Source organism: Sprattus sprattus (assembly GCF_963457725.1).
Source record: "Sprattus sprattus genome assembly, chromosome: 5".
Lineage (NCBI taxonomy): Eukaryota > Metazoa > Chordata > Actinopteri > Clupeiformes > Clupeidae > Sprattus > Sprattus sprattus.
Genome location: NC_137924.1, coordinates 16391624 through 16415899, shown reverse-complemented (window position 1 = coordinate 16415899; position 24276 = coordinate 16391624). Strand labels below are relative to the sequence as shown.

General features: G+C 43.5%; 3 protein-coding genes across 19 annotated transcripts in view; 2 read left to right on the top strand and 1 right to left on the bottom strand.

Moving 5' to 3' along the window:
* The window catches only part of caska (calcium/calmodulin-dependent serine protein kinase a), a 190068-nt gene that overhangs the window by 33423 nt on the left and 132369 nt on the right, over nt 1–24276 (bottom strand). For 7 of the 17 annotated variants that reach the window (XM_080838940.1, XM_080838955.1, XM_080838950.1 and 4 more), the window contains exons 6-12: nt 15395–15497; nt 8925–9103; nt 8472–8594; nt 8118–8201; nt 7611–7710; nt 3711–3728; nt 2555–2676 (exon numbers count right to left, since the gene is read on the bottom strand). In XM_080838940.1, coding sequence (XP_080695066.1) covers nt 2555–2676; nt 3711–3728; nt 7611–7710; nt 8118–8201; nt 8472–8594; nt 8925–9103; nt 15395–15497 — 729 coding nt within the window. The remainder of the gene's footprint in view (nt 1–2554; nt 2677–3710; nt 3729–7610; nt 7711–8117; nt 8202–8471; nt 8595–8924; nt 9104–15394; nt 15498–24276) is intronic. The other 10 variants (XM_080838949.1, XM_080838951.1, XM_080838941.1 and 7 more) reach the window with 3 other exon arrangements.
* Nucleotides 17391–18536, top strand: gpr34b (G protein-coupled receptor 34b; the record flags this gene model as incomplete). The annotated part of the gene is made up of 1 exon (XM_080839927.1): nt 17391–18536. The coding sequence occupies one exon, from the start codon at nt 17391–17393 to the stop codon at nt 18534–18536; it is 1146 nt and encodes a 381-aa protein (XP_080696053.1).
* Nucleotides 22675–23646, top strand: LOC308365525 (ovarian cancer G-protein coupled receptor 1-like; the record flags this gene model as incomplete). The annotated part of the gene is made up of 1 exon (XM_080838992.1): nt 22675–23646. One exon carries the CDS (start codon nt 22675–22677, stop codon nt 23644–23646), a length of 972 nt encoding a protein of 323 aa, XP_080695118.1.

Genomic DNA, 24276 nt, shown 5'->3' with positions numbered 1-24276 from the left:
AGGGAAAGTTGTGCCCAGCAAACTGATCAAACAGCATGTTGACATTCAAAGCAATTTATCAAGTACAGCAGAAAGCAAAAAAGCAAGGTAATCTCTTGCCGGGAAGAAAACTCCCTAAATATCTCAGTTTGCAAATCTGCAATTCAGATGGATTCCGCCCCAACAAAAGAGCAGAACACAATGACAGACAAGAAATTGCCATGACAGCACACACACTCACCAGCCAGCCTCCCTTCGCAGCCAAAGTCTACTTAGGAGTGTTTGCAGCCCGGACCACAGTTGTCCCAACACACACATCCACTTCTCTCTATCCTTGGGGAGGTATGGGAACCATGGCGCGTGTGCGCTTGTGTGTGTGAGTACGCAGTGATGGAGAGAGTGGCAACGCAACGTCTTAATGTCTGGGCCAGCTTTAAGAGATGGGCAGATAGGACTGGAGCCACAGCCGAAGGGGGGTTAACAATGGCTGCCATTGTTCCGCCTCCCTGTTGAGAGCGCGAGGGGTCTGCCTTTTCAATGGGGCGAGGGGTCTGCATTCACAGCCTCCTCACAGCAAACCCAGGCCCCATGCAGCATATGGTGGAGGAGGTGGTGGTGTTGGTGCTGGGGCTGTTGTTGTTGCCAGGGCTTCCGCCTCTTCCATCCACACAACCACACAACCTCTCCCACTGGTACCGGTCATGGTGTAGGGTTTTGCCGAAGATCGTGGAAAAGGGGTGTCCAAATGCAGCGCCATCCAAAGACATCTCCACACAAACTGGGCTCACACCCCCCACACACACAAGCACAGCTGTGGCCGTTCACACGCAAAAACAAAAGCCCACCATGGATAATGTGTGTGGAGCCGACGCTCGCACATGGCCACACAAAAACTCTCTAACACCCACTCTTTGTCTCGTGGGTAAATACTTTATGGGCTGCTAAAAACGTCACAATAATCCGCTAAGTCCTCTACACACACAGGCCACTCAAAGGTAACAGTGTTAACACTGTATTTAAATGGTGCAAGTAACACACTGAGCCTCATTATTCAGCTTGGCGCTCTCTGTCTTGTGGAGCATAACTCGTCAAATGTAACAGAGCATTTGCAGAAATGATTCCTTGTTTCAAATTCCTTTTCTGAAACTAATGCCGTAATGCTGCACTGTCCGTGATTTATTCAAGACTCTTCCATGCAGTCGATATCAATGCCAGTTCAAGAGCCCAAGTACAGTGGACTTGGGCTCTTGTTGCCATGGACGCAGTGGCCATGTTTCTTATTGCTTTCATTGTGTCCGATAACTCCATTTGGAAAGTTACTTTATCAACTCTCACAACATGTGTTTCACTGACTGCTGTTACTTCATGGAAGGCCAGTGTGTCAGTCGCCTAACGATAGGGGCTTAGGGTGAACCACACCTTCACTCCCAAAGCAGGCAATGAGTGACGCTGTCAAAATCTGAAAAGGGTTGAGTCAATTAACTTTAAGGTAAGCCCGTCGTGGTTCTTTTGCTGGGCATTTTCCGGCAAAAATCATATTCATTCGAGTCACTCAGACATTTCATTTTGCTTTTACGTGTCTATATTTTGTACATAAACTTTCATAAAATTATGTCACAATTCAATACACGATTTGACATAGCGCACCAGTGGTCACTGGCTGATGGTAGTTACAAAATAGCACATGACCCAAAAGAATGCTGCACTGGTGAAAGACAAAAAGGGCTCTTCAGGATGACTGGAGAATATAAACATAGATATTCTACCAATTTTCCTTCCAGAGCCTTAACATTGTTTCAATTTCCATGTGATCATCCAGCTCTGTGGTAAAAACCCCCAACGTTTTCCTGGAAGCGTGGGAACGCTGTCTTGTGATTGGCCTGACTCCACACATGCATCTGAGCATACCAGACATCTTCATCTTCACACAAGGACACACACACACGCAGACAGACAAACAAACACACACACAGACAAATACTAACACAAAACCAGACAAATACAAACAAACACACACACACAGAAGGTTGTGCAGACACAGACAGGCACACGCACATGGGCACACACACCACCCCCCCCCCCCCCCCCCCCATCATATTTGTGGTGAAGTATGCTTTCCCTCAAGCAGGGTGGCTCTCATATGGAGTCAGGGGAAAGTCTGCTCCAAGACAAAGGAAAGCAGACGCATGTGCCCTGCCTCTCAACCCAGTGTTCTGTGACTCATGATCTCAATGACGGAGAGCCTGCCCAGATAACAGGCCTGACCACAACCTGGTGTGTGGGACTGCCCAGGAATATGAATGGGAAAAGTCTCCAGTGGAAACTGAACTGAGACTGAAAACAGAATACACTGAAGCTTTCACTTCTTCTTCCCCATGGCTCAGGGCACGGACTGTGGCTAGTTTATGGTGGTTGTAAGCATACCGGAAAAAAAATATATATGTACACGCCGCACACAAAAACATTACGCGTCCACTTCTCTCGTGAGACCACAAAGTGCCTTTGGGTATGGCAGAATATATGAGTGCACAGACACAAAGATAAATAAAACATATTTAAGGCCTGGCTGACTTACGTCCAGTAGTGTATGGAGGTGCTGGTCCTGAAACACGCTGTGCAGGAAGTCAAGGTCCTTCTCACTGCAGTCCGTCAGGGCATGGATCTCCTCCAGACTGTCAAGCACCTGGGATACAGCTCCTGAGGGTGGGCACACACACGTACACGCGCACACACACACACACACACACACACACACGCACACACACACACGCACACGCACACACAGGCAGACACACACAGAAATAGACAGACACATTTATACCCACACACAAAAAGGTGGGAAAACATACACATGCATGGACACAGTAACACACGACCAGAATGAGAGAAACACGCACGCACACGTAGACGCAGTTGCACACACACACACACACACACACACACACACACGTTCATGTACACAGCCAAAAAAGGCACATACACATGCAGGCAGAGACAGACAAAGTTTGTGGTAAACAAAAAAGACTCTATGGTAAGTGTATAGTGTATAATAAAGTTGCACACTATACGCTTATGATTACAAATATGCAAACAGACTCATATTTCTATTAGGATGACCAGGTGTCCCGCTTAGGACAGTTGGCCTGTAACGGCCAGTGCATGTCAGATGTCTGTCAATAAAGACGGGCATGGAATCAACTACAGGACGAAGTATAGGTGTTTATGAGCCCAAAGAGCAGAAAACAAACGTTACTTCTTTAGTTAGGTAGACACATCACAGTTTTAGGTTACCTCTCAGTGTCGATGACAGTGTCGATGACATGTTCCACACAAACGTACTACTCGTCCCGCATGTTTGCATCTGGTCAACCTAATATCTATGAATATATTATAACATAACTCTAGTCTGATGTTATATTTCAGTTACAATAATTGCTGCACTATTACTTGTGCAAGCTTATGAACAACTGTACTGTGAAAATCAAGCCATGAGATTCTGCTGCAGGCTTTTAAGGCAAAGAAACAGACTGAGTAAGCAGTTCAGATTAGCTTGACCTCCGCGTTCTCGGGTTTATAGTGTGTTGCTCTTGCTGATACGGGGAGAGACATGGCCAAGTCCGAGGGGGGATGGACTTGAGAGGAGAGGAGTTATGAGTAAAGAGGAGTCAAAGATGTTTTTGAGGGGTGGTGGTAGTGGTGGTGGGGGGAGGGGGGGGCAGTAAGATACGTACTCTCTGCAGCAAGTAGTCCTGCACGGAGGGGCAGCATTAGGGCAAACAACAGAAAAAAATGAGTTATCAAATAGATAAAAGATCAGCATTAGTTAAGCTCTAGGAGAGAAGAAATGGCACTAGATTGAAAGCGTTGATGATTATTATTATTATTTAAAACAAATAAAGGTATAAGCAAATCAGAAAAATAACCAATAAGTTCAATGAAAGGTCTTGTCATGCAAAAAACAAACAGACAAACAACAAAAAAACAGAATTAAGAATTAATACAATTGTAAGGTCAACATCCAGCTAGGGCAGGGAAATGACATTAAAAAACTTTGTGGTGGTTCCTGTGAAAAATCACGTCGGAAAATTGAACGTGGAAAATTGAATTTAAACTCTCTACGTCATCCCTCTTTGCACAAGCCCCAGGCCGCGAGCCTGCTCAAGAGAAGAAATATCGAAGGTAAATAACATGACTCGCATGTTGCGGAAGTGTTTGTGTCGCGGTGGCTGTGGCGAGGCAAATTGAAGAAGGAAGCCCGAGTTCCTTTGCAAAAAAAAAAAACAGGAAGGAGCTGGCGCAGAGAAAGAGACAGACACTCTTGCTTCATCAGGCTGAGCTCTTAACAACATGGTGTGAGTGGAAGTGGCCCCCTGTTAGGCAAGTTGCCAAAACACTGTCTAAAAAGACAGAAAGACAGAACTGCAACTATTTTGGGAAGAGAAGAGTGAATAAAGAAAAAAGGAAGGGTCAAGAACACTTTAAAAACCCTGTGACTGGCAGCTACTAAAGTTTACATCCACGTCTGTGCACTGGCAACTGTGTTGGTATTGTTGGTTCGAAAATTCTACCATTGTACAACATTCTACTGTAAGGGCAGCCAAAACGTTAACCAACAACAGAAAGCTGGAAGGTTTACACGTGTCTGAACATTAAGGAACAGAAGAATGCATTAGAATGGTAAATATTGCCAAATGGTAAATAAATCTCTCTCCAGTAAATGATTTAAAGACCTTCAATATTACCAAACAGTATATAAGCCAGTTGTTAGATGTAACAGCATGGCACATGAGGAATTATATTATTGGTTATTTCATTAACAGTTTATTAACACAATAAATGGTAAGCGTATTGAGGGATGGCGATTAGATTAAATATACTTGAATATACTATTATTAAATAAACCTGACAAAGTTGAGGAGAGCAGGGAAGAGAGGATCCCCCAGCTTAAAGATCGAAGAAGCCCAAACACTCAAGTATTTAAGTTGTATGCCTCATTGCTATGCATTTACCACAAGCCAATTCATTAAGGCCACATTTGTCTCCTGGTGCATAAGATAACATTCTCAACAAGCAAGCAACCAGGTGTTAAAGGAATGCAGGATGTGGTCATTAGTTAGGCCATGGTTCTCCTGATGCCAAATGCGCCCAATGCATGGGGTTTGCTGCTTACAAACAGTACAGGTTGAGGTCACTGCTGACCTTTGACCCCTGTGGCCAAACATGAATGTCCATTTTCTGGATTGAATCGTTGTGAATTTTGCAATTGACACAATAACCATAAGATCAAAGTGTCACCCTGACTTGGATCCTTTCAGATTAGGCCATAGATGTGAAAACACAGACCACTGAGCATTACTCATATCATGATCTTCATCATTTTTGACATCTGATGCATCATTGCAGGGATCTGTTTGAAAAAGTCTGCCCAATATGTTCATTACCTGTGCTTTCAGTAAATCATACCCACACACACAGTGTCCATGCATCATGAACATGAGGGACAACTTTGACAAACTGACCATGCTTTTTTTCTCTTTTCCTCTTCCTGCCATGCTACTTTTTGAAGGTTGATATCTGTGTATTTTCCCATCTTTTTTAGCATTTAAAGTCGCCAATGTTAACAAGGTTAAAAACGTAATTTTCCCAGAGGGTGTTCTTTAATTTTTTACATTTTAAATTTTTACTTTCACAACTGCAATGCACCTTGACAGATGCTATATATTAACCACATTTTTGTTGTCATCATACACTGCAATGCACTGACACCAGACTAATGACTAATTCGATATTCCGAGCAAGCTGCAGCCAAATTGCAACCACACGGCTCAAGGTACATGATCCATGCCACGCTTCTAGCCTGCAAGTGCAGAGCTTGAAACCCACAGGCCATGTTTTGTCACATCCTGTCCCTTGCTGACTCAATCATACTACGCACTTTGTCTGCGCTGACCTAGGCTTCGAGAGGTGACAGCTTTGCTGACAGCTACCTTTATCTCAACCCAACATTTGCTTTTTTTTAGCGTTTTCAGTATCTGTACGTGCATAATTAAAAATAAGCAACTTAATTTTAACCGCAATAATTATATATTTCTACAAATTATATAATATTACAATTAATTTATAATAATGTAATAGTAATAGTGTAGCAAAGGGAGAGTGTGTCACCCCACCTGGACTCGAACCTGGATCTACGGGGTGCCAAACATGCGCTCTGACCGCCACACCGAAGAGCCCGGCTCAATGGTAAGGCAGCCAGAGAGCATATTCACCTGTAGGGACGATCACATCGTCACATGATGTATTTCTATAAATACCAAATATTTTCAAAGCTAAACTGAAATTGAGTCGAGTCACTCCATCTACCTCATTTCATCGTAATATTTTTAGCCATTGTCTGTCTAGTATGCCAACTGAGCTGGACCAGCAGTGCCACAGTTGGAGTTAGTCCAGTTTCTCCGCCACAGATGGAGCAGTTTGTTTACAACACATGGATGTGCAGTTTGATGCATTTCTTGAAATGAAGGTCCATCTACTTCACTTTAAAAGCTTATTGTGTTTTCATTGACTCCACACAAATGCAGAGCTCAACAGAGGCATATAAACCTTAGATAAACTATGAACAACATGTCCTCCTATATACATTGATGGCAGCCAACCAACCAAAATAAGGAAGTAAGACCTTCTTTGTTCCACGGCACTAGAGATGGATGGGGAGTTAACCACGCGACAGGGCAGGGCAGGACCTTCGTGTGCCAGAGCGGAAGTGCATACAGCGAGGCGAGCGCAGGCCACAGATGTATTCATGCACTCTGAACCCTCATGCCCGTTCTGTTCCCCATCTATGGTTTTATTTTTGGAAACTTCTGCAGTGAAACTGATGAAATAATGGCCTTAAAGGAAGGAAAGGAACGATGATTTAAGTAACACACTCGGGGTTACAATAGCGCACACGTTTGTGGCTTCTGTCCAAAATAGTTTGAAATAATTTTCTGTCTTGAAACACTCACATATTCTGCTCTCATTTGCATGTCTCTGCAAATCTACACTACAAACCCTTACTTTACCCACTGCAAAATTAGACTTCCCAATGTGCTTTTGGAAAGTTAGCCTATCAAAGCCTTTCTTTATAACAGGTCTTATGTTTCTCATCAAGTAGGTGATGTGTCTGTAGTTTTCACATAGATAATTTTTTCTGTAATGAGATGCATGTAGTTATTTTTATTGAACATTGAATGTAAAGCAGCATTATGGAGTTCTGGTGTAAAAATAGCAAAGTAAGTACCTTAAAAGCATGCAAACCTTACAAACACCACCAACTGAGAAAAGCTTGCTAACATACTAACTGGCCTCTTTCGGCGATATTGTTGGCCATGTCGTGCTGTGAAGGCTTTTCTTTCATGTTCTCAGTTTATACTCCCTGGGAGTCAAACTCATGTCTCTGGGGTTGTTAGCACTAGACTGACAGAGGACTGGCTTCTCTACTTGAGCATGGTTGAGATGGGACACCTGGATGTAGGACTCATCCATACTTCCCATGTATTGAGTCGTGGTGTTCAACTGTAGTTGGAGGTGGGTGTTGGTGGTGTGTGTGGAAGGTTGTGTGTGTGTGAGTGTGTGTGAAAATGTCATACCTGAGGAAGTGGGGTCTTCAGAGAAGTCGGGCATCTCCTCAGGCGGGTCCCCGTAAAAGGAGTTGAATTTGTGGCTGGACACCGCTGCCAGAACGGCTCCCTACAAACACACACACACACACACACACACACACACACACACACACACACACACACACACACACACACACAGAGACAATGAATGTGCAAAGCGAAGCAGACTTGAGTTTGACAAGCTTCCTCTGCCTCTCCAGGGAGCTGCTCAACAGGAGAGAGCAACAGGATATGAGCCTGAGAGGATGCAACACTACATGTTGGTGGTTTCCTCTTTTGAATGTCTTTGATGGTGGTATATCACTTTGTGTGTAATTGTGTGTGTGTGTGTGTGTGTGTGTGTGAATGTCTGTGTGTGTGTGTCTCTGCATCGGTGTTGGTATGGACAGTTTCATAAGTGCATTGGTGCTGGACTGGACAGTTTCATAAGGGCATCTGTGTAGGTATGGACAGTTTCACAAGTGCAGTTCAAACCTTCAGCTTCCTCCTGGCATTAAACTTCCTCAGCTGCTCAACTGTCTCAGGAAGGTGGATCTTGTAGGCATAACGGTCCCTCTCCTGTGCACAAACACAAACACACACTTATAGCTCATTATAACTCTCTCTATCTTCATTCTTAAAAAATTATTAAAATATTCAAAACTTTTTTTCTTTCAATCATTTTATCACAATTATCTTCTCTTCTCGTTTCTATTTGTTGCTCCTCTTTATTTCTTTCCGTCAGTAAAAAAAATAAATATATGGTATTCTGTACTATGCTAATGATCTGTGTTTCATATACTATGTTTGTATACTGGTTATATAATCCTTCATGTTGGATGTCAGTACCTTCAGCCAGGGGTGGTTGAGGGCCTCATAGACTGTGATCCTCTCTGCGGGGTCCAGCATCAGCATGCGGCGCACCAAGTCTTTGGCGCTCTCTGAGATGTGGCTCCACTGCCGCGGGTTCATCTAAGCACGCACACGCAAGCACACGCACAATCGTACGCACGCACGCACACACACACACATAGGTGCGGAAAGAAAGAAAGAACACCGCACTTTGAGAAAGGTAAATGGACTCTGGGATCGGATCAGGGGATGAGCTGTGGGAGTGTGTGTGTGTGTGTGTGTGTGTGTGTGTGTGTGTGTGTGTGTGTGTGTGTGTGTGTGTGTGTGTGTGTGTGTGTGTGTGTGTGTGTGTGTGTGTGTGTGTGTGTGTGTGTGTGTGTGTGTGTGTGTGAGAGATTGAGCGCCTTTACAAATCTGAATCAGTTATTTTAGAAACTGTTAATAAACTACTACCTTGTATTTCCCTTTAATGATCCCTTCGAAGAGCCTCTCCTTGGTGCCGTAGAAGGGCAGGCATCCGCTTAGCAGGATGAAGAGGATCACGCCGCAGCCCCACACGTCTACCGGCTTGCCGTAGGGCTCACGTTTCACCACCTCTGGTGCCATGAAGTGCGGGGTGCCCACTCTCCCTACAACGGGGTGGACACAGTCAGTGGAGAGATCCCCCCAAAGAGAGAGGCAGCAGATCCAAGTATTTGGGGCCCAAAAAGCATACTGTGTGTACGTGTGTGTATATGAACGCATCGTATACAACAGAAGTGAGAACACCCCCATGCAAAATCACTTCAAAGTCAAATGATTCAATATTGAATCACCTTACAGTAATTGCATTACTTCTGAATTGAACGGTAGGATAGTTGTACTTAGTTTAGATTCAAATATATAAAGATACAGGCCCCAGAGTCAGAACTACCAGAAACAAGTCAGTACACCTTTCATTAGTGAGATTCAAATATTTGACTTTTTCAATACTTTGCATGTGCACCGTTTTCTTTAATGAAAGACTCAATGGTCTTTTGAGAACCGAAACCCAGGACAAAACACACCCACAGCTTTTATTCTATTCTGTGATAACACCGGTTATTTTTCAGTGGCAAGTTGCTTTTGGGCGGTGAGATATGTTTGTCTAATACAACGCCTGTGTGGCAAAGTTGCTCAAGGACATACATGACGTAATTGGTTTTCCAAAACCCAAAGGGAGTAGGTTTTGACCCGGATAAGAGGAACTGGGAGTAAAACACCTGGGTCGTGGAGGCCAGAGCGCAGATTCCTAACCCCCTCTCTCATCTGCGGAGAGCTTCAACATACAACGGGTAAAATTAGTATTGAACACGTCACCATTTTTCTCAGTAAATATTTTTCCAGAGGTGCTATTGACATGACATTTTCACCACATTTTGGTTACAAACTAAGTAATCCATACACATAAAGAAACCAAAACAAATAAGTTTAGAAATTAAGTTATGTGTTATAACATGAAACGACACAGGGAAAATGTATTGAACACATGAAGAAGGGGAGGTGCAAAAAGGCATGGAAAGCCAAGACAACAGTTGAAACCTATCAGTAATTAGTAAGCAATCCGGCCCCTTGTCAGTGCAAAATAATATCAGCTGGTTCAGTCCCATCTGATGTCCTATTAAAATGTGTCTCATTACCAAGGTGTCACACAAGAGACATCCCCGCAAACAGGGAACGTCCCCAGGACGTTAACAGGACATTCGCAAGGTCCCCAATCGTCCCCAATTGGTCCCCGCCACAACGTTCGCTAGAGGACGTTACCAGAACGTTTTTGACGTTCGTAGCAAGTCTACGTTTGGTCCTTCTGCGACGTTCGCATGAGTCTTAAATCGGACTTTTAGGGAACCTTATAAATTGGTCTGTCAGCACACCTCCCCAGGACGTCATTTAAAAACGTCCCCATAACCTTTACCTGCAGGTCCTCTGCGTAACGTTCGCATGAGCCTTAAAACGGACTATTAAGGAACGTTATAATTTGGTCACTCAGCACACGTCCCCAGGACGTCATTTAAAAACGTCCCCATAACCTTTACCTGCAGGTCCTCTGCGTGACGTTCGCATGAGCCTTAAAACGGACTATTAAGGAACGTTATAATTTGGTCACTTAGCACACGTCCCCAGGACGTCATTTAAAAACGTCCCGTAACCTTTACCTGCAGGTCCTCTGCGTGACGTTCGCATGAGCCTTAAAACGGACTATTAAGGAACGTTATAATTTGGTCACTCAGCACACGTCCCCAGGACGTCATTTAAAAACGTCACGTAACCTTTACCTGCAGGTCCTCTGCGTGACGTTCGCATGAGCCTTAAAACGGACTATTAAGGAACGTTATAATTTGGTCACTCAGCACACGTCCCCAGGACGTCATTTAAAAACGTCCCGTAACCTTTACCTGCAGGTCCTCTGCGTGACGTTCGCATGAGCCTTAAAACGGACTATTAAGGAACGTTATAATTTGGTAACTCAGCACACGTCCCCAGGACGTCATTTAAAAACGTCCCGTAACCTTTACCTGCAGGTCCTCTGCGTGACGTTCGCATGAGCCTTAAAACGGACTATTAAGGAACGTTATAATTTGGTAACTCAGCACACATCCCCAGGACGTCATTTAAAAACGTCCCGTAACCTTTACCTGCAGGTCCTCTGCGTGACGTTCGCATTAGCCTTAAAACGGACTTTTAGGGACCGTTCTTATTTGGTCCTCTGATGGTCCTCTCTGAACCAGAAGTTCCGCTAGAGAAAAATGATTTTCATTTGCCCGACATTTTAATGATAAGCCGGCCAAATATCTAGCCTATTTCTGCTTCTAAATTAGCCCATTGAAGAAAACTGACGGCCTGCATAGCTTAAATAATAACATAATCAGGTAGTTTAGAATGCAACATGTTTATTTTCCTAAGTTTACAATGGGAAACAAAAACATTTATGTCTGATGCGCGTCAATTAGTGGCCTTTAAGCGCAACCTGCTGTGGCGTTAAAATGAGCGCCGCAACATGGTCATTGCTCTGTTCAATGAGAGCAGAGATTCTTAAATTATTCGACCCTCTTGTGAATCCTTTGCACATTTTACTGTGACTATCAATTACCTCGCACCTGAGCCAAGAGAACTTGTCACTCCATAACGACATAAACGCCCGACATTTCAGCTTTTTCTTTGGTGATGCTGTTCGAACATCTAGGGCTTCAGGTATTCAGTGTTTGGAAAGTTCACTTTCTACATGAACTTGCTCAGTTCATTGTTGATAATTCATAATTTTGAACTACGTTCACAGCTCCAATTTTCAATATGAGGCGAGTGCTATAATTTTTCAAAATCTCTGTCTGCAATACCGCTCTCGGCTCTTCCGCGCGCTCACGCACGGTAATAAAAGGAAACTCGCAACACTGCAGGTATTACAGGTTCATCCTCGTCAGAAGGTTTACCCTCATCAGATGTTTTTGGCCTCTGAAAAAAAGCTTTTAAGGCTAGTCTGCTTGGCCATGTTGGATCCTTCTCACTCAGTTCGCTCCTCGTTTGAAACCGAGGGTTTGCGCTTTAAAATGCAGCATATGCGTGTTGTTAAATAACTTTCTAACGGCAGATTAGCCTGTTCCTTTTAAACATAATAAGGGCAGTGCACGTTTGCTTTATAGGCCTTACGTAATATTAGGATTGTTGTCAAAATTGTGTTTGCGAGACGGGATTTTTAAAGAAATTCCAATCAGACAATTTGACCGGTGAGCTCTTCGTTCTGTTGCACCATCTTTGAAGGCCTGTGGAAAGCTCAATATGTTAAAGCTAGACACTTGGTCACCTTCCTATGTATGCATTGTATTGGAATCATGCAGACATTACATTTATAGCACAGATCAGTACAGAAGCATTCATATTTATTTTATTTCATCATTCTTAGTTTGGCTAGTTATTCTGCCTCCCTGCCCGCACGTCCGTGATGTGCCATGGATGTTAATTAAAAAAGGAATCATTACGGAAAACCCTCAATGCGTAGTGACTGAGATTGCTACAATATGCTTTTCCTCAAAAAAGACTAAGTTTGTTGGCTGTCTCACACTGTGATAAACCTGTTAAAGTGGCACTATAGTAATCAGACAGTGTTAGGACAGTAGGTAGCGATCTCGTTTAGTAATAGGAAGGTTTATGGTTCAATTCCCATGCCCGCAATCAAGTTTGTAATCGTGTGTGTCTGTGTCTATGCATATCATATGAAATGTGTAATATAAATGAACTTGAACTTGTGTGTGTGTGCGCACTGTAAGCAAAATGACGGCTCCGCGATCTATTATTATTTTATTTTCTTCATTTAGCTCAGCAAAAACGGTCGTGCCTGCTACGTCCGCGGTGCATCCTTGAATAACGTACCCAGGACGTCTAAAATAGGTTTTGTAGATGTCACCACAATGCCCTCAGGACGTTCTTGCAACTTCCTGCAGAACGTCCCCAGGACCTATAGAAACACGTTCCCCAGACGTAACCACAATGCCCTCGGGAGGTGCTTGCAACGTCCTGCATAACGTCCCCAGGACCTATAGAAAACGTTTCTCAGTTGTCACCGCAACGTCCTCGGGACGGTCTTGGAACGTCGTGCAAAACGTCCTAAAGTTGTCACGGGAACCATACACATTTACGTTTTTAGAACGTTCAGAGAGACCATTACGGGACGTCTAGGGGACGTCATTTTGCTTACAGGGATCTCATGATGGTAAAGCAAAGAGCTCTCTCAAGACCTTCGCAACCTTAATGTTGCAAAACATACTGATTGCATTGGTAACGGACACATTTCTAAACTTGTTTACTGTTTACTGTTGGGGCCATAATCCAGAAGTGGAAAAAACATTATTTCACCATAAACTAAGTAATGCACTCATCTGCCATGGCCTGTACGTACGCTCACCAGGCCAGACTCCATTGTTGAAGAAAAAGCATGTTGAAGCTTGTTTACAGTTTACTGTAACATTTGAACAAGCCTGTGAAATACTGGGAGAATATAGTCTGGTCAGATGAGAGCAAAATTGTACTCTTTGGATGCCATAATACACACCATGTTTGGAGGACAAATGGCACTGCACATCACCCTAGAAACACTAGTTTGGACATGGGAACAGCATGGTGTGGTGCCTTTGTTGGTAATGACAGCTTCAAGATGCCTCCTGTATGGAGAAACTAGTTGTATGCATTGCTCAGGTATGATTTTGGCCCATTATTCCACACAAACAGTCTTCAAACCTTGAAGGTTCCGTGGGCCTCTTCTATGAACTCTGATCTACAGTTCTTCCCATAGATTTTCAATTGGATTCAATTCTAGCTTTATTTTCTTTCTCTGAAACTAATTGAGAGTTTCCTTGGCTGTGTGTTTGGGATTATTGTTTGCTGAAATGTCCACCCTCGTTTCATCTTCATCATCCTGGAAATTGGCCGCAGATTTTTATCATGAATGTCTCGGTACATTTTTACATTCATCCTTCCTTCAATTATGTAAAGTTTGCCAATAACGTATGCTGAAAAGCAGCTCCATAACATGATGTTCCCACCGCCAAACTGGTGTTTTTAAGGCAATGTGCAGTTCCATTTGTCCTCCAAACATGGTGTGTATTATGGCATCCAAAGACTTACATTTTGCCCTCATCTGAGACCAGACTATATTCTCCCAGTATTTCAGGCTTGTCCAAATGTATTGCAGCCAACTTTAAACAAGCTTCAACATGCTTTTTCTTCAGCAATGGAGTGTTGCTTGGTGAGCATGCATACAGGCCATGGCAGATGAGTGCATTACTCAGTTTATGGTGAAATAATTTTTTTTCCGCTTCCAGATGATGGCCCCAAATTTGCTAACTGGAACCTTTAGAAGTTTAGAAATGAGTCCGTTACCAATGCAATCAGTATGTTTTGCAATATTAAGGTTGCCAGAGCTCTTTGCTTTTACCCATCATGAGGTGTTTCTCGTGTGAACCCTTGGTAATGAGACACATTTTTATAGGCCATCAGTTGGGACTGAACCAGCTGATATTATTTTGCACTGACAAGGGGCCGGATTGCTTACTAATTACTGAAATATTTCAGCTTCGGTCTTGGCTTTCCATGCCTTTTTGCACCTCCCTTTCTTCATGTGTTCAATACATTTTCCCTATGTCGTTTCACATTATTACACACAACTTATTTTCTGAACGTATTTGTTTTGGTTTCTTTGTGTGTATGGATTACTTGGGTTGTGCTCAACATAGGTGTAAATTTCATGTCAATAGCACCTTTGGAAATATATTTAATGAGAAAAATGGTGACGTGTTTAATACTTATTTTACCCGCTGTATATGAATATTGGGTTTTGTGTGAACACAAAGCATTTAAGCATACATTTTCCATCACAACACACACATTTGCACACCCTGTACACACACTTTTTGTATGACAATAACGAACCCAAACTCACTTATAGCAATACTGGCCATTTGTGATGTGAAAGTCAGAATTGTGTGTGCAGGTTTCCTTTTTTTCGTGTGGTATAGCATTTCATTTCCTTGTTACCATGCATTAAACAGGAAGTTAAAAGACACCTGTGGCGTGCCTGAAAAGAGGTTCTTAATAGCTCCAGCTGACCATGACAAGTAAAACTTGTGATGAAAAGCAGAGGCTTAAATGAGCTGAGGGCGAAGATTATTCGAAAGCGAAGGCCAACAAATGCTCAGGTCTAAAATACGAACTACAATGACACATTCCACGTCTGTTAGTGAGAAGAAAAAAAAAAACTAAAAACAGTGACCCAAGAATTCAAAATCCTCTCAATGTCACAGTTGATTTAAAACAGCGTATAGTACTGGTATCTGTATGTTGCCTCCTAGAGAACTGAACCCACTACCTCAGAGCTTTCAGCACCAGGATGTGTTTGTGTTTGGACAACATACCTCCTGCTACGAGGCCTGATTCTCCAAGCTGTATGGCCACCCCAAAACCTCCAAGTTTGACTGGCGCAGAGTTCTCTTTCGATGCCAGTAACACACAGTGGGGCTACAAGAGAGAGAAAAGAGAGAGAGAGGACAATTAGTCATCAGAGAAATAAACATCATTGATTCACCGCACAATACACTAGGGGTAAGCTTATCTAAAAGAGGAAGGATACACAAAGTTCAATGAAAGGGGATTAGTGAAGGGTGTTAAGATATTTATATTTCCTCTTCAGCATGTCATATTAACCCAAATGCATAGTAGAGATGCATGTAGCATTGAATAAATGGTGACCCTCTGTATAGGTGGCAACACCATAAGCAACAACAGGGTGAATTCAGCCCTTTGTCAATCCCTTCTGCTCATTTTCTGCACCATACTAGCACTAATGAGTCCCTGCGTATGACTGACCGCACTAAAGGGACTGAGCTCACACATCTCAAGCTATTATTTTTCCACTACACCTTCCCCAGTGTTCAACACAAACCCATATAGTTGACGTGCATTTCGGGGCCAATCCGTGTTTATCACTAAGCCCTTGGACCCTGTGATCTTGGCTACAAAACTAGCCTACTAATCGGAGGAACACAGAGGAGGAGTGTGTGTGTGTGTGTGTGTGTGTGTGTGTGTGTGTGTGTGTGTGTGTGTGTGTGTGGGTGTGTGTGTGTGTGTGTGTGTTTGTGTGTGTGTGTATGTGTGTGTGTGTGTCTCACAGGAGAGGCACCTCTATGCCGGTATGTGTGACAGAGAGAGCTGTGCTGTGGTTTCAGCTGTGGCAGGGTCTTTTTCTTTTCATTGTAAAGCCAGCGCATCTACACTTTTTAGCCTGTGTGTGTGTGTGTGTGTGTGTGTGTGTGTGTGTGTGTGTGTTGCTGAGCAAGCTGCAGCCAGCCGTACGGAGAAGTTTCACTTCACCAGAAGTAAGGCAAAAAAAAAAAGAAGTCTGCGAGACAGCAAGAGAGAGAGGGAGAGAGTAAGTGAGTGAGTGAGTGAGTGAGACAGAGACCGTAGCTTTTTGAAATTCATTTTAACAATTGGTGCCGTCATTGAGGCAGTGGAAGTCTGGTCGTGCTGTCAGTGGAGGGACTTTATTCTCGCTTTTTCACATCAGACACACATCTGCCCCATGGAAAGCATTCAAAGGGTGAGTCTGTTGGCTTTGCTTTTCAAGGTTGTGTGGGATGAGTAGAACAGCAATTAGGTCTATGGTTGTAAGATCCAAAATTAAGGCATAGAGGTTTTGTTAGATCTAAAAGACAAAGAGTGATATGTTATATTAGATTAAAAGACAAAAAAAGCATACATTAAAAGATAAAGAAAGCATATGTTAAAAGAGGAAAGTATATGTTGCATTAGATTAAAAGCCAAAGAAAGTGTATGTGAAAAGAGGAAAGTATATGTTGTATTAGGTTAAAAGACAAAAAAAGTTTAGGTTAAAAGAGGAAAGTATATGTTGCATTAGATTAAAAGACAAAAAAAGTAAATGTTAAAAAAGGAAAGTATATGTTGTATTAGATTAAAAGACAAAGAAAGTATATGTTAAAAGAGGAAAGTATATGTTGTGTTGGATTAAAAGACAAAGAAAATGTGATTGTTTCTCTGCGTTTTGAGTGAGCGTTCCAGTGAAGCAAATCTTGCTGCTATGTTAAAAAAGAGATGGTTTATTCCAATAAAAGATTAAGCCAAAAGCTAAAGACAATTAGTGAAGTGCATGACCCATATTAATCATATATGGGTGTGCATGTATGTGTGTGTGTGTGTGTGTGTGTGTGTGTGTGTGTGTGTGTGACAGTGAGAGAGAGACAGAGATAAAGAGTGAGAGAGAGAGAAATAGCAAGCATGAGAGCAAGGTTAAAAGGCTTGTGGTCGAGTCCGTTTTTGCCAACACAGTAACCACTACCCTCTATGCATTTCTCTAGGTCTGAGGACATTTGAGCACACCCCTCTCTTCACACCATGGATACCACAAGCCCTGCAGCCTTCTTCACTCCCTTCACGAGCAGCAGCCCGTACGCACCGACCAGCGCAGAACCACACCAAAACCAGACCACGAGAAACCCACACACCCAGTGCAACATAGACGGCGCCAGCATGAGGATCCCGCTGGCCATCTTCTACTCTATCTTCTTCCTGTTTGGCCTGGCGGGGAACCTGCTGGCACTGTGGGTGTTCGTGCGGGTGCAGGCCAAGAAGAACTCTGTGCGGGTGTTCCTCATCAACGTAGTGCTGGCCGACCTGCTGCTGATCATTTGCCTGCCCTTCCGCATCGTCTACCACGCCAACGGCAACAACTGGACCCTGTGGCCCGTGATGTGCCGGGTGGTCGGCCAGGCCTTCTACATGAACATGTACATCAGCATCACCCTGCTGGGGCTCATCAGCGTGGACCGCTACCTGAAGATCCACCGCTCCGCCAGCCGCAAGAGGTTCATGAGGGGACGCTGGAGCTACGTGGCCTGTGGGATGATCTGGACCATGGCCATCATCGCCACCATAGCCCTGATCAGCGTCACTAAGTACGAAGGTGAGGACCAGTACAAATGCTTCCATTACAGGAAGAATAGGTCCGCAGGTCTGGCCTTCATCAAGTTCTCACTGGTGGTTCTGTTCTGGGTGGTGTACGCCTTGCTGGTGATCTCTTACCTCAAGATTGGCAAGATGCTGCAGCAAGTGTCCAAGGACAAGCCGGACCTGCCCAACGCGCAGAAGTACAAGCAGACGGCGCGCAAGTCCTTCTTCGTCCTCTTCCTGTTCACCGTGTGCTTCGTGCCCTACCACATCGTGCGCGTCTTCTACATCGTATCGCAGTTGAGTGACACCCCCTGCGCCTGGCAGGACTTGGCCGATAAGGCCAACGAGGCGGCTCTACTGCTCTCGGCCTTCAACAGCTGCCTGGACCCGGTCATGTACTTCCTGCTGTGCAGCTCCATCCGACGCACCACCATTGGTATCTTAAGGAAGCTCATCCGCGTGCCGGACGCGACCCCGAGCAGCGTCTCCAGCAGCGAGATGAACAGGAGCCAGCAGAAGCGACCGTCGTTGGTCACTATCAATGCTCAGAGCGAGAGGATGCTCATCCATGTGCCGGCCGCGGGGAGATGAGTCCCAGGCCCCGACGGACGCGGTGGATACGAGGCACAGATTCTCACAGTACTTTGAGTGCCTCTTGCTTGCTTCCAGAGACAGGGACTCAAGACATGACTCGAGGGGACAGACCAAGTGCGTAAAAGTACGGTCATCTTTCCCTCATCGCAAGCCCATCTGTTTAAGGCTTCTGAAAACTGGGGGGAAATTATAATCTGTGTGGTCGGGAAATGTGGATATGCATTATGTGTGAAGACGTCTAAAGACTAAAGCTTTTGGAGCTAGAAGAGACTTGTGTCTGTCCACGCTTTTCACATTAAACGACAAAGTTCGAGAGAGGAACATTCCAGGGAGGGGGGTTGTGACGCACTCTTACAGAGCAGGGACTGCGGAGCCATCTCAACCAAGTAACACTAATCAAACCTCAGGACCAAGACTTTAGCTTAAGCCTCATTCTGGTCATTCTTTCAATCGCAATGACCAGATGAGTCACAAGGACCAGTTTCTTCAAAAATGACTCAGCACAAAGGTCAATTTTAGATATATACACAGAAAAAAGTTGATGTTCAATGGGTGATTATGTGTATTTTGAAAAAAGTGAAGGGTAAATTGTGCTTGTACACAGAAGGGATTTGATTCAATTTTGAACCAGTAAAATCAATTGTTACACTGCACACTAAGGACCAGGGACTGCCATGAGGACTCTTCATGCATTACACAGGCCTTTTCAAACCTTTCTTGGTGATATTATGCCATTGCTGGTTAATCCTATTACCAGTGCTACCCAGGCACAGAGAACAGCAGACAAGGTGACTTCATATCCCAATCAAGACTTCTCCTGGCATCCTATAACACCACTCTAACGAGCAAACCAACCCATACCATGCAAGCCAGATCCATGTAAACACGTAAATCTTGTGAGACCATGAGCCTAATTAGAGGTACTAATCCCTGAAAGAGTTTGCCAGTGTGACTCAGATGAACTGGGAGCTTTAGCGCTGGCTAGAACAATGACTCATATTTCAGACAGCTTTCTGAGACCATGCAGGGTTGACTTTTCTGCACATGGTAAATACAGAGCTCCCTCTCCTGGTGGAACATGATACTGTACGAACACAAAAACAGTGAAAAATGGAGATGCTTCGATACCACTTTTTTTCAGGCCGAGAACGAGGATCGATACAGAGTACTTAATCATTTCTACCATAAAAACAACAATTACTATCAAAATGCAATGGATCTGAAGACAGGTTTTGTTTTCATCAGATTGCTCTGGTTGTTACAAAATAAAATATAAAAAATAATATGAATATAAAATAAATTGTATTTGGTATTATATTGTATTATGTATTATATTATTATTTCCAACCAAAAATAAACATAAAACGTTCTGTGCAAACCAAACAGTGGTATCAGTGCATGTATTGGTGAATGTCTATAAGTTAGAGTACATGAGCACAGTACAGGCCCGATACCTGATACTGGAATCAGTATCGGTGCATCCCTAGTGAGAAACTTACAAGGAACACTGGAGTCAGGACATGACCCTAATGTACAATTCCATCTAGATTAAATGTCAAACAACCATCAGATCTATCCATAACTAAATCAAATTAGGAATGATACTGTAACAGCAATGCGGTTGAGGTTAATTTATCAAGGCTAACAAGGCAAAGTTTATTAAGCACAACTGGCTACAGTTGACATCAGGAAGTTGGTTCCAGAGGTGAGAGTTGACAGTACCAACAGACTTTTCTCCAGCAATCTAAGAGGTCACTGTGTACAGCTGAAACATATCTGAGGTCATTTGGTCCGGTCCCATTTAGTGACTTATTAACAAGCAGCAGTGCTTTAAAGTCAATTATGTGAGTGACTGGAAGCTAGTGTAAGGAATGAACTATTGGGGTAATGTGGTAATGTGCCTGAAGCTGCTCCCAGGTCTGTTATTTTTAGGAAGGCCTGTGAGAAGACTGCTGCAGTAGTGAACCCTTCTGGAGATAAAGGCATGAATGAGTTTAAGCAGTTTTGAATCAACACTGGAATAGATCACATGTTAGACATATTGGGTCCCAGCTTGTTCCAAAGTATCTGCAGTAGCATCTCTCCAGTGGCCAGGGCTCTTATCAAAGTCTTACATCCTGCTACAGGGACGCAAGGGTGGAGGAAGGAGTGGCCTGCGGCTTTTTGGAGGGAATCTTTTTGGGTATGATTTGTGGGCTAGCTGAGATGGTGCACGATTGCATTCATGTCCACAGATTACTGCCATTACTGAAAGAAAATGTAGTTAATTAAGGTTTAATAAATGGTGGAGATACATGTGCATTTTATAACTGACACTTCCACTTTAATCAGTTTGAGTTCCAATCCACCAACATCCTGCCTCTATGTATGCAATACTGACAAGCGATACAGATTGAGGAAGTATTCAAGAACAACAAGCCTCTTATTGCACAGTGGTTGAGGCTCACAGACAACTCTGAACTCAATGCTACCCATTCTTCACTCACCGCACGTCTGTAGCCAGTAAACTCAATGTCACAGCCCGACAGAGCATCTTACAGCATCAACCAAAGGTAAGTGGAGTGAACTGCATTTCTTCTTGTATTTTTGTGTTATTACACCTTAAGTCTGAATGATATGCTCTTCCTTTCTGTCCCTTAAGGACTGCAATACGCATTTTGGTACGTACACAAATTCCTTGTTCAAATGAGGACCATTAGAAACATATTATCAGGACCATGGGGTGCTCCTTTAGGCTGGCAAAAGCCACAATGTAACATATATGGCACCATGGGATGGAGCATGTGTTGACAACAATTGGAAGACAAAAGGATGTACATAGTGCATTGTGAATCCCCCCTTGAGTCATCACTTTTTCCTAGTTTTGATAGAAAACAGCCAAAACTAGTTTGGTTATATGCCTGTTGGCCATGTGTCTTTCACTAAAGAGTCGAATTTGTAATAAGAAGGGACCTTTCCCCACAGAGCTTTGGATTTGTTGCTTGACCCTTGTGGTGCTTGTAACTTTCCCTGGTGACAAATCTATTTTGCTTGAACGTTTTTTTTTACCACACGGTCATGTGCCATTTCCTGTTCATTTCTGTTTTCTGATCTAGCCTGAGCGCTACAGAGAACAAGATGATATATAAATATATATAATAATTTGTATATAAAAATTAAATAAAAAAAGCCAAAGAACACCCAGATGTCTCTGGTACTGTTTCTTTGCTTGGTGTTCGATAGGCTTCACACGCTGGGGTTTATACCTTGATTTGAACACTAATGTCACATCTTTCTTAAGGCCTACAGTAGAGATTCTTTTAAGACACTTGTATTGAAGTTTCATTAATATGAATGGGGAATCAGGGGGGAATCTGTAATGCTAAATACAGTGGATTTGTAACAGGAAGTCATGCCCTGTATTATAAAGAGCCAATCACATTGTTGGAAATGACAATAACTAACGTTTCGCCTCACCTGAACATTCTGTTCATGTCCACTCTTCCACCATAGCAATAGTCACATCCTAAAATCTGGTGCATGCACAATGAGCAAGTGTTTTTTAGACTTAATTGAGTGGATGGGGAAAAAAACGTCACACCATTTATGTTAGATTAAAACCAGACATAACGTGTCTATTTGACCATCATATGTGGAGTTAGTGATTTATTCCCATCCATTTAGATAGGAGCCTGATCTCTCCCCATTAAATTAGATCGGAGCCTGGTCTTGTTTGGTTAAAATAGCTGCCCAAAGGCATTGCCAAGATGGATGCAGAGTGGAAATACTTGCCTATAAGGACATTGCTGCTACTACTACTATTACTGCTGCTGCTGCTGCTGCTGCTGCTACACTGCCTCAAAATTGGTTGGTTGCTCAAAAACTGCACACACATTCAGCTACTCATTGCTGTACTCTTACAATGATTAAAACTTTAAAAAAAAGAATAGACAAAATTTACTGTTGGCGTATGCTTGGGTCAATTTTGTTGTGACAAGTTCCATCATTCCATTTCGTCAGCAAGAGACTGAGTTCAAAACAGAAATGAGAAGTGATTTCCTGTGTCACATGTGACAGAGCATAAATAGATTTAGCTCGGTTTTACAAGTGAAATGAAAGGCTGACATCTCATGATCTCTCTCCCCTTCTCTGTAGCATGAATTGCACACTGCAGTCTACGGTCTCTCAGACACAGGTCTTCCCCTGGATCTACCTGTTTCTAGCTCTACTGGGTTTCTTGACCAATGGCCTTGCCCTGTTCTACCTCAGGAGGACCAAGAGGACACCTACGGTCGTCTTTACCCTAAACATGGTGGTGTCTGACATCATGCAGTCTTTCAGTCTCCTTTTCAGGACGACGTATTACCTTAATGAAAATGAATGGAAACCTTGGGATCCACAGTGTGTGGTAGCCATAGTTATCTCGGTGACCGTCTTCTACATAAATGTCTACAGCAATATGTGCTTCCTGCTCTGGATTAGCATTAGCCGCTATGCCACAGTTGTGCGGCCCAACCACACCATGTTAAGGGCGTTCAGGAACGCTCGATCGTGTTGCCAGATCTGCCAAGTGACTTGGCTGTTCACTGTGGTAAGCATAGGCAGCCACATGGCATACAGGGAAATCAAATACGCAGGAACACCAAACCCAGACATGGTGACCTGTTTTGACCATATGAATGACAGAAAGAAGACAAACTCTAACAGCATGTTTGCAATTGGCTTGATGGTCTTCTACCCCATCCTCCTGGTGATGCTGTCCAGCTACACCCTGCTGTTGTGCCACCTTCAGCAGGTTCACAGGTCAAGCGAGGTGAGCCAAACACAGGGGTCCGGTGGGGGCCTGAGGGTGAAGAGGAAGATCCTGGCATCCGTGCTGGTGTTCCTTGCCTGTTTCCTGCCCTACCACATCCAGAGGAGTATCATGATTCTGTCACCGGACCGGAAGAATTGTGCCAGGGTGCAGAATCACTTCCAGGTCAAGACCAACACCATCCTGGTGGCAGCGTTCAACTGCTGCCTCAATCCCATACTGCACCTGACATTCCGCCTGGTGTGCTGTCGTGCAAAGAGGATGAATCCAGAGGGAGGCGGAGCCCAGGAGACCCACACCACTGGGGTATCATAGGCAGCCACGAGACTCAAAAATACTGTTTGGGACATGACATTTTCCCCCCACTTTTATATAGTCCGCTTATCAGAGTTGTACACAGGATGGATTAAAACTGAGGGCTCTTCAAATGTCCAGCAAACCTCTGAGCGTTAAATTACTGTTATTGTTCACCATTTCATAAACTAACACTTCCTGAAGATCGCCACAAAGCCTAGTTAATAAAATCAAATACCAACAAGATGACAGTAATAACTACTAGGGCCTGTCAATGATTCCAGGTGCAGACTTGACAGAAAGGTATCTTTCGTTTTACAATGACAAACAATGACATTTGTTCATGATATGCAACTGCCCAAATACATTATTCAGTAAATGAATGAACGAATCAATCAATCAATCCAACTTGTATTTGATAACACAGACCAACACGCAGGCACACAAATCGAAACAGACAACTTAGAAGGTTTCCCAATAAGATATATGAGAAATCTAAAAATGGCACACTGACTCTAAAAGGTTAAGCAAAAGGAAAGGTAGTAAAAGCTGTAGCAGTATATGGTGTGAAAAAGGTTTCCAATGTGTATATATGGTGTGAAAGTTGTCATATATTAACACATTTTCCGTTAAAATGAGCCACATGAAACT